General features: G+C 42.0%; 1 protein-coding gene across 1 annotated transcript in view; it reads left to right on the top strand.

Moving 5' to 3' along the window:
* LOC144483991 (uncharacterized) overlaps window positions 1–8,540 on the top strand; it is an 86,863-nt gene extending 78,323 nt beyond the window's left edge. The window contains exon 4 of the mRNA XM_078202567.1: window positions 8,489–8,540. Coding sequence (XP_078058693.1) covers window positions 8,489–8,540 — 52 coding nt within the window. The remainder of the gene's footprint in view (window positions 1–8,488) is intronic.
* The last annotated feature ends 2,996 nt before the right edge of the window (window positions 8,541–11,536 follow it).

Genomic DNA, 11,536 nt, shown 5'->3' on the forward strand with positions numbered 1-11,536 from the left:
ATAAATAAAATAAGACAGGTGAACAATTTTTATCGCTAAACTCTGTGGCACATTGACTCAGTGCAACACAATATTCAACTAATAAAATGTATCACAACAGAGGTTGCTTGAAGTTATTGCAACGAGCACCGAACGATTGTTCAGATATTGACTTGTCCCCAATGCCGGTTAATCACTGAGAAATTGTTATGACGTTCACGCTAAATATTACCCACATGATAGCAGAGCAATTAGACGTTTCTCACAGCTATTTATATATATTAGCAAAAAAATAAACCTACTCTTCGAAACAAGAATGATTGGTACCGGACAGGCAAACCCATATTATATCGTGATTGATAATATCTCGATAGGCAACATATTCATGGTCGTATGTTGGATTAACCGAGACAGGTTCTGATATAATGTAAAGAGACAAATCCTGTTTAATATAAAAAGAGATGGGATCTGATGTAATATAATCAGATCCGTGGTCTACTCTAGTAATAATTGACAGGACCAAATCTAGCATAAATAGAGAGATGGCCTAGTGTAGCAAAACGAGAGAAATGACCGAATGTAGCGTGAAGAGAGACAGGGTCTACTGTCATTCAATTAAAGACTGGGTCCAGTACAGCACAAATAGCAGTATGGTCTTGTATAAAGCAGTGCCTTCTGTATATTGGCCTCTTGCCAGTGGATAACAGTTTCTTCCTAATGAGTAAAACATTCCCATTCATAACTTTGAACTTCTGTACTAAATCTCCCATAAAGATTGGGATCAAAGGTGAACACGGGATCAAAGGTGAACTAGCTAGATGGGTACAGAACTGGCTTGGCCATAGAAGACAGAGGGTAGCAGTGGAGGGGTCTTTTTCTGATTGGAGGCCTGTGACTAGTGGTGTTCCGCAGGGCTCTGTACTGGGACCTCTGCTGTTTGTGATATATATAAATGACTTGGAAGAAGATGTCTGATTAGTAAGTTTGCGGATGACACAAAGATTGCTGGAGTTGCGGATAGTGATGAACATTGTCAGAGAATATAGCAGGATATAGATAGGCTGGAAAATTGGGCGGAGAAATGGCAGATGGAATTTAATCCAGATAAATGTGAAGTGATGCATTTTGGTAGATCTAATGCTGGGGGGAGCTATACAATAAATGGCAGAACCATCAGGAGTATAAACACACAGAGGGATCTGGGTGTGCAAGTCCACAGATCCTTAAAGGTGGCAGCACAGGTGGAAAAGGTGGCGAAGAAGGCATATGGCATGCTTGTCTTTATTGGACGGGGCAAAGAGTATAGAAGTTGGCATATGATGTTGCAGTGATATAGAACGTTGGTGAGGCCACATTTGGAATACTGTGTTCAGTTCTGGAGGCTTTGGAGAGAGTGCAGAAAAGGTTTACCAGGCTGTTGCCTGGTATGGAGGGTATTAAACAAATAACAGATGGATGTAAAAATGGAACAGCAATAATCATGGGAGATTTTAACCTCCATATTGATTGGTCAACTCAAGTCGGACGCGGTGGACTTGAGGAAGAGTTCTTAGAATGCTGTCGCGATAGTTTCCTCGAACAGTATGTTACAGAACCTATGAGGGAGCAAGCTATCTTGGATCTGGTCCTGTGTAATGAGACAGGTAAAATTAATAATCTCCTTGTGAGGGATCCTCTTGGAATTAGTGATCACAAAATGTTTGAATTTCTAATACAGATGGAGGGTGAGAAAGTAGCGTCCCGAACCAGTGTCCTCTGCTTGAACAAGAGGGATTACAAAAGGATGAGGGCGGAGTTGGCTAATGTAGACTGGGAACACAGACTAATTGGTGGGACAGTTGAGGAACAGTGGAGGGTTTTTAAGGAGATTTTTCTCAGTACTCAGCAAAAATATATTCCAGTGAAAAAGAAGGAATGTAAGAAAAGGGATAACCAGCCATGGATAACCAAGGAAATAAAGGATAGTATCAAATTAAAAACAAATGCATACAGAGTGGCCAAAATTAGTGGCGAACGAGAAGATTGGGAAAGCTTTAAAAAACAACAACGAGCTACTAAGAAAGCAATAAAGAAAGGAACGATAGATTATGAAAGTAAACTAGCACAAAATATAAAAACTGATAGTAAAAGTTTTTACAAACATATAAAACGGAAAAGAGTGGCTGAAGTAAATGTTGGTCCCTTAGAAGATGAGAAGGGGGATTTAATAATAGGAAACGAGGAAATGGCCGAGGGCTTAAACAAGGTTTTTGTGTCGGTCTTCACAGTGGAGGACACAAATAGCTTACCAATAATTGACGGTCATGGGACTGTCGGGAGTGAGGACCTTAAAACGATCACTATTACTAAAGAGGTAGTGCTGGGTAGGCTAATGGGATTAAAGGTACACAAGTCCCCTGGTCCGGATGGGATGCATCCCAGGGTACTAAAAGAAACGGCAGAAGAAATAGCAAATGCGTTAGTTGTAATTTATCAAAATTCACTGGACTCTGGGGAGGTGCCAGCTGATTGGAAAACAGCTAATGTAACGCCACTGTTTAAAAAAGGAGGTAGACAAAAGGCAGGTAACTACAGGCCGGTTAGCTTAACATTCGGAGTTGGGAAAATGCTGGAATCTATCATTAAGGAAGAAATAGCAGGACACCTAGAAAAGAATGGTTTAATCAAGCAGACGCAGCATGGATTCATGAAGGGAAAGTCATGTTTGACTAATTTACTGGAATTTGTTGAGGATATAATGAGTGCGGTTGACAGAGGGGAACTGGTGGATGTGGTTAGATTTCCAGAAGGCATTCGATAAGGTGCTTCACAAAAGGTTGCTGCATAAGATAAAGGTACACAGAATTTGGGGGTAAAGTGTTAGCGTGGATTGAGGATTGGCTATCGAACAGATAGCTGTGGAGATGCCGGCGTTGGACTGGGGTGAAGACATTAAGAGTTTTAACAACACCAGGTTAAAGTCCAACAGTTTTATTTGGTAACAAATACCATAAGCTTTCGGAGCGCTGCTCCTTCGTCAGACGAAGCATTTATTCCGACTCTCTGCTTTCTGTTAGATACAGTAAGAGTTTTAACAACGCCAGGTTAAAGTCCAACAGGTTTATTTGGTAGCAAATACCATAAGCAGCGCTCCGAAAGCTTATGGTATTTGCTACCAAATATACCTGTTGGACTTTAACCTGGTGTTGTTAAAACTCTTACTGTATCTAACAGAAAGCAGAGAGTCGGAATAAATGGGTGCTTTTCCGGTTGGCAATCAGTGACTAGTGGCGTGCCGCAGGGATCGGTGCTGGGGCCTCAACTATTAACCATATACATAGACGATCTGGAAGAGGGGACTGAGTGTAGGGTAACAAAGTATGCGGATGACACAAAGATGAGTGGGAAAGCAAATTGCGTGGAGGACACAGACAGTCTGCAGAGAGATTTGGATAGGCTAAGTGAGTGGGCAAGGATCTGGCAGATGGAGTATAACATTGGTAAGTGTGAGGTTGTCCACATTGGAAGGAATAATAGTAAAATGGACTATTATTTAAACGGTGAAAAATTACAACATGGTACTGTGAAGAGGGACCTGGGGGTTCTTGTGTATGAATCACCAAAACTCAGTTTACAGGTGCAGCAGGTAATCAAGAAGGCAAATGGAATGTTGGCCTTTATCGCGAGTGGGATGGAGTCTAAAAGCAGGGAGATCATGCTGCAACTGTACCGGGTACTGGTGAGGCCGCACCTAGAATACTGTGTACAATTTTGGTCCCCTTATTTAAGAAAGGATATATTAGCTTTGGAGGGGGTACAGAGAAGGTTCACCAGGTTGATTCCGGAGGTGAGGGTGTTAGCTTATGAGGAGACATTGAGTAGACTGGGCCTGTACTCATTGGAGTCTAGAAGGTTGAGGGGAGATCTTATAGAGACATATAAGATAATGAAGGGGCTAGACAGGGTAGAAGCAGCGAGGTTATTTCCACTTACTAAGGAAACAAGAACTAGGGGGCATAGCCTCAAAATACGGGGGAGTCAATTTAGAACAGATTTAACATAGATTTAACATAGAACATAGAACAGTACAGCACAGAACAGGCCCTTCGGACCACGATGTTGTGCCGACCTTCATCTGAAACCAAGATCAAGCTATCCCACTCCCTATCATCCTGGTGTGCTCCATGTGCCTATCCAATAACCGCTTAAATGTTCCTAAAGTGTCTGACTCCACTATCACTGCAGGCAGTCCATTCCACACCCCAACCACTCTCTGCGTAAAGAACCTACCTCTGATATCCTTCCTATATCTCCCACCACGAACCCTATAGTTATGCCCCCTTATACTTCCATCCACCCGAGGAAACAGAGTTGAGGAGGAACTTCTTCTCCCAGAGGGTAGTGAATCTTTGGAATTCTCTGCCCAATGAAGCAGTAGAGGCTACCTCGTTAAATGTGTTTAAGTCACTGATAGATTTTTAAGAATTAAGGGAATTAAGCGTTATGGCCAGTGGGCATGTAAGTGGAACTGAACCCACGATCAGATCAGCCATGATCTTATTGAATGGCGGAGCAGGCTTGAGGGGCTAGATGGCCTACTCCTGCTCCTATTTCTTATGTTCTTATGTTCGTATGTAGCTATGAGGTGAGATTGAGTAAACTAGGGTTGTTCTCCCTGGAAAGACGAAGGTTGAGGGGCGACCTAATAGAAGTTTATAAAATTATGAAGGGCATAGATAGGGTGAACAGTTAGAAGCTTTTTCCCAGGTCATAAATGACAAACAGAAGGGGTCACAAGTTCAAGGTAAGGGGGACAAGGTTCAATACAGATATGCAGGGGACGTTTTTTACACAGAGGGTGGTGGGGGCCTGGGATGCACTACCAAGCAAGGTGGTTGAGGCAGACACGCTAGGATCATTTAAGACTTCTCTAGATAGCCACATGAACAGACTTGGAATGGAGGGATACAAACGGATGGTCTAGTTAGGAACACATGATCGGTGCAGACTTGGAGGGCCGAAGGGCCTGTTCCTGTGCTGTATTGTTCTTTGTCCTTTGTTTGTTCTTTGTAAACTGCTCAGGTCTAAGGGAACCAAACTCAGCGTTCAGCTGTTCTGATAGTGCAGCTCATGCATGATTAACGTCAAGATCGATAAGACCTTCTACCTCGCGTGCTTCCTGATGTCATTTTAGGAATTGATGGAACTTTTGGATGGATTCCCATTAATCATTGTCATTATGTCAGCATAACATTCCGGGCTGGGAGAAATCTTGCTTCTGACAATTAAATGCCAACAACATATACATAGTCGTATGTTGAATAACAGAGACAGTCTCTGATGTAATGTAAAGAGAAAAAATCTGTGTAATATAAAAAGAGATGGGATCAGATGTAACAGAAACAGATCCGTGGTCTACCCTCGTACTAATTGAGAGGACCTAATGCAGCATAAATAGAGGGATGGCCTCTTACCGAGTGTAGTATAACGAGAGAAATGACCGAATGTAGCATAAATACATACTACATTCGGTCATTTCTCTCGTTCTGCTACACTAGGCCATTACAAATTCCAAATTCCAAATTTGGAAATTTCAAATTAAAAACTACAAATTCATTACAAATGAATTTATACTATAAATGTAACTTACGTGGCTGCGTGGGTTTCCTCCGGTTACACCATTTTCCTCCCACATTCGGAAATACGCGCTGGTTAGGTGCATTGACCCGAACAGCCGCTGGACTGTGGCGACTAGAGAAATTTCACAGTAACGTAATTGCAGTGTTAATGTAAGCCTTACTTGTGAGTAATAAATAAACTTTGTACGGTGTATTGGGCACAGATTTTCAGACTGTGGGCACACTGAGCTGAATGTCATCATGTCAAAACACAAATTATGACCAGTTAACAGTCTAATCTCAGTGGAATCCGCATAAGTTTTGAGTCAAACGGTAATGTGTTCAATTCCCACAACAGACACCTGAGCTCGTGATCCAACCTGTGACCCAGTGCTGAATGTTCAGTTATTCCATTATTAGATGTGATGATATTTCAGTCTAAGGGGTAGTATAGCAATATCATTATTATTAAGCTAGCATTCCAGAAGCTTGAAATAACGCTCTGGGGACAGGAGTTCCAATTCCACCCTGGCAGCTGAGAATTTCAATTCACTTAATTGATTATGCTGAAACAAACACCATGTGAATTTAAAGTTTAAAGGTTTAAAGTGTATTTATTCGTCACAAGTAGGCTTACATTCACAGTGTAATGAAGTTACTGTGAAAATCTTATGTCGCCAAAGCTCATCTTCTTCTCGAATGTCTTTCAGGAGAGGAAATTTTACTTCTTAGTTCTAAGATATATAAAATTACCAGAAGAAGCAACAATCCTGAGGTTTAGGACCGTTTTAGAATTCAACAAAAGAAGACCAAATGATCGCGGGGGGAAATAGAGTATGAAAGTAAAATAGCAGGGAACATAGAAACTAATTGTTAAAGCTTCTATGATTTTTCTGAAGAGACAACGATTAGTAAAGACAAATGTAGTACCTTACAGTCAGAATCCAGGGAAATTATAATGGGGAACAAAGAAATGTTGGATGAATAGAACACAAAGTTTGACACCACCTTCACAAAAGAGGACACACATATCCTCACAGAAATGTTAGGGAACCAAGGGGCTAGTTGGAAGGCGGCAGTTTTGAAAACCAGTATTAGTACGAAAATCGTACTGGGGAAATTAATCGGGTTAAATGCTGATTAACCACTCGGGCCTGATAATCTACATCCCAGAGTATGAAAGGAAATGGCCCTGAAAATATTGGATACATTGGTGGTCATCTTCTAATCTTCTATAAACTCTGGAACAGTTCCGACAGATTGGAGAGTGACAAATGTAACCTTAATGTACACAAAGGAAGGGAGAGTAAAAATGATGAATTACAGCCTGACTTTAGTCTCATCGAAGATGTTAGAAACTTATAAAAGACATGATAGTAAAACATGTGGAAAGCATTAACTGAATTTGATGAACCCAGCACGGGCTTAACAAAGACGTCATTCTTAACAAACCTACTTGCGTTCTTTGAGGATGCAAATAATGGGATAGGCAAGGTGGGACCAGTGTATGTGGTGTATTTGCACTTCAAGAAGACATTTGAGATGGTTCTTCATTAAATATCAGGAGGCCAAATTAAAGCGCGTGAAATGGGGTTAATGTATTAGAAAAGGTATGGAATTCGTTGACAGATAAGAAACAAGAGAGTGGAAATAAATGGGTCATTTTCCGAGTGGCAGTCAGCGACTAGTGGGGTACCCCAAATCCCAACTTTTTAAATTTATTCATTAGTCACAAGTAGGCTTACGTTAACACTGCAATGATGTTACTGTGAAAATCCCTGAGTCGCCATATTCCAGCGCCTGTTCGGGTACACTGAGGGAGAATTTAGCATGGCGTAGCTAATGCACCTCGCCAGAACGTCTTTCAGACTGTGGGAGGAAACCGGAGCACCCGGAAGAAATCCATATAGACACGGGGAGAATGTGCAGGCTCCGTACAGACAGTGACCCAAGCTGGGAATCGAACCCAGGTCCCTCGCACTGTACAACTGTGGGATCTGGATGAGGGAATCAAATGTAACATCTTCAAAAGGGTTGGTGATACATAACTGGGCGTAATTGTGAGCTGTGTGGAGGATGAAGGGGGGCTTCACTGTGATCTGGACAAGTTGAGTGAATGGGTGACCACGTGGCAGATGCAGTACAGGGTGACAAATGTGCAGTTATATACTGGTGTGTAAAGCAGAACGCAACATATATTTGGAAGTGTGATGTAGAAATGGATCTGCGTGTCCTTGTACACCAGTCAATGAAATTGGAGAGGCATGCACAGCAAGCAATTAGGAAGGCCTTCTCTGCACGAAGATTTGAGTTCAGAATTACGGAAGCTTTACTGCAGTTATGCCGGGCCTTCCTTGGACCATGCCCGGTGTATTGCGTATAGTTCTGATCTCGGTAAATAAGAAAGGGTCTGTGGGGACTACAACTGATACCGGAATTGGTGGGACTGTCCTAGGAGGTGAGGTTGATTCGACTGGGCCTGTATTCACTTGACTCACCTGATGAAGGAGCGGTGCTCTGAAAGCTCGTGATTCCAAATAAACCTGTTGGACTTTAACCTGGTGTTGTGAGACGACTTACTGTGCTCACCCCATTCCAACGCTGGTATTTCCACCTCATGTATTCACTTGAATTTAGAAGGATGAGAGGGCATCTGATCGAAACATATAAAATTGTGACTGAAACATATAAAACATATAAAACGAGGGCGGCACGGTGGCACAGTGGCTAGCCTCATAGCGCCAGGGACTCGGATATGATTCCCAGCTTGGGCCACTGTCTGTGCAGAGTCTGCATTCTCCCCGTGTCTGCATGGGTTTCCTTCGGGTGCTGCAGTTTCCTCCAACAGTCTGAAAGACGTGTTGGTTAGGTGCATTGACTATGCGAAATTTTCGCTCAGCGAACCTGAATAGGCGCTGGAGTGTGACGGTCGGGCATTTTCACAGTAACTTCATTGGAGTGTGAATGTATGCCTACCTGTGACACAAATAATAAATATACATTATGAATAAATAAATAAAGTATAACAGGACTGGACAGGCTAGATGAAGGAAAGATGTTTTCGCTGGTTAGGGAGTCTCAAACCAGGGATGCAGTTTCAAGACACAGTGTAGCCAATTTAGGATAGAAATGGGGAAAGCTCTCTTCACTTCAGAGGCTACTGAACCTGCGGAGTGATCTCGCACAGATGACTGTGGATGCCATGTCGCTGCATACATTCAAGAAATAAATAGATTTGTGATTAAATTTTAATGCTATCAAGTGGTGTGGACAGAATGCAACAATGTGGCCTGGAGATAGAAAACTATCCATGATCATGATGAATGACGGATCAGGCTCGAATGGCCGACTTCGACTCCTAGTTTCTATGTACCTAATGTTCAGCTAATGTTCTGAGGACCTGGGTTCAAATCCCACCGCGGCAGATCGTGGAATTTGAATTCAATAAAAAATATCTGCAACTAAGAATCTATTGATGACTAAGACCATTGTTAATTTTTGTAAAAACCCATCTGATTCGCTAATGTCCCTTTCGGGAAAGAAATCTACCTTCCTTGCCTTGTCTGACCTACATGTGACTCCAGAGGCACAGCAATGTGGTTGACTCTCAACAGCCCTCCAAGGGCAACTAAGGATGGGCAAAGAATGCTGGCCAGCCAGTGACGCCCAAGTCCCACGAATGAATAAAAAAGACTGTGTTTACCCTGTCTGTCCTACATGTGACTCCAGTTCCACAGTGATGAAGCTGACACTTAAATGCCTCTGAGATTTCCGAAATAGCCATTCAGGTGTTTCAAAGCTGCTGCAGAAATTCAAACACAAATAAAACCGACCAGAGGGCAATTATTTTCAAAAAGGTGGCTCAGATCAGCCTTCTCAGGATGGGCAATTAATGCTGACTTTGTCAGTGATGCCCATAACCAGAGAATGAATAAAACACTGCAAACAGTGCGGTTCCAGAAATCTGAGAGAAAAACAACAAAAACGGTTGATCAGTGGGCATCAGCAGAGAGTGAAACGGATTCTCATTTCAGGCCGATGGCAGGATGCAAAATCTCGATGATATAATTCTGTGGAACAGGGCTGTTCTCCCCAATATCCTGGGCCATTCGTTCTTCAACTAAAATCACAAAATTGCTGTTCCTTTACCACATCTCGGTTTGTGGGAGGCTGCTGTGCCCCAAATATTTGCTGTATTCCCAATATTACAGTAGTGAATAAATTCAGCGAAAATACATCAGAGAGTTTTAAATGCTTTGGGGCGACCTGAGGTCGGGGAAACCGTTATAAAAACGTGAGCGGCACGATGGCACAGTGAGGCGGCACTGTGGCACAGTGGTTAGCACTGCTGCCCGACATCTCTAGAGCCGTGGTTCGAGTCCCGGCTTGGGTCACTGTCTGTGTGGAGTTCGCACATTCTTCCACATGTCTGCGAGGGTTTCCTCCGGGTGCTCCGGTTTCCTCCCACAGTGCAAAGATGTACGGGTTAGGTTGATAGGCCATGCTAAATTGACCCTTAGTGCCCCAGGATATGCAGGTTAGCGAGATTAACAGGGTAAATATGTTGGGTTACGGGGATAGGGCTTGCGTGGGATTTTTTTGTCGGTGCCGACTCGACGGGCTGAATGGCCTCCTTCTGCACTGTAGGGTTTCTATGTTTCCATAAACTCAATGCAAGTTCTTTCCAAATGTTAACATTAGAAAATGCAAGATTTGATATGTTGAGAGCTCTGAGATTAATGTGATTGTATTCATTCCGCTGCCTGATGTCTTAACTTGTCCAGTTTAAGTAGATTAAATCATCAATCAAATTGACATTCAGTGGAATACCAGCCTGTTCAACTATATTTCATTTATTGTGACATCAGAATACTCTGAACAAATTTTTGATTAGAATGTATCTCTTTATTTGAATTAAATAGCATCTGTTCTAATGGGTATTCACAAAGCTTCTATTCATTTTGAACCAATTGTCAATATACTTAAATTAAACAGTTATTTTGAGTTGAAACGAATCAATAAGTGAGTGTTTATCTGGTTTTGCTGCCGTGATACTTCATTCTAACCAGTGAGGTGTTTGTGTAAGTAAACAGAGAATTAGCAATCCCAGAATAAATATATTGATTGAGATAAACACAACAAAAATGTCCCCATCAACACAGCACACAAATAGACAAACATGCATATAAATCAACGGATTCCAGTCGTGAATGTTTTTTGGACATTTTTCTTCATCGGTTATATGCGCAAAAAAGGCTATGATCATCTCTGTGTTCAAAAGTAGGAAAGATTCCCTCCAATCTCGAAATATAATGCCACGGCAAATATATTTGTGGAGATTTCTTGTGCTTTATCTCTCTGTGTTTCTCTCCTATCTGATTCTGTGTCTTGTTTTGTCTCTCCACAACAGGTCATTGTCAACAACATCAAGTCAAACTCCAGCTAATGTATTCTCTCAGCCATATTAATAGTCTTCTAACTACATGGATCTAATTCAATTAATTGGAATGTATCGAGAGAGCTTTTCTCCAAAATGTATATTAGTCATTCCCTGGATCTAACTCGTCCTGTCCCGGCCACCCAATTGTTTCAATGGACAGTGTAGAGAGAGTCTTACTGTTTCTAAACAGCCTACATTTTCTGGGAATGTATGATTAGGACAGTGGAGATGGAGATTCACTTCGTATCTATCCCGTGCTACACCTGCCTTGGGAATGTTTAATATTGCAATGTGGAGGGAGCTTAACATTCGGTACCTAAACACATGCTACACCTGTCCTTGGAATGTTTGATGGGACACTAGGCCCTGTCTCTATAATGCACTCGTCTGTGATCCTGGTCTGCTGATGCTAAATTAACTAATCTCTGTGTCAGTTTATATTAAAGAACGTTCTGTCTCTGTTCATATTACACTCGATGTGCTCTCTGTTTATACTAAACTTGATGCTGTCTCTGTTTAT

Source organism: Mustelus asterias, unplaced genomic scaffold, assembly GCF_964213995.1.
Source record: "Mustelus asterias unplaced genomic scaffold, sMusAst1.hap1.1 HAP1_SCAFFOLD_85, whole genome shotgun sequence".
Classification (NCBI taxonomy): domain Eukaryota; kingdom Metazoa; phylum Chordata; class Chondrichthyes; order Carcharhiniformes; family Triakidae; genus Mustelus; species Mustelus asterias.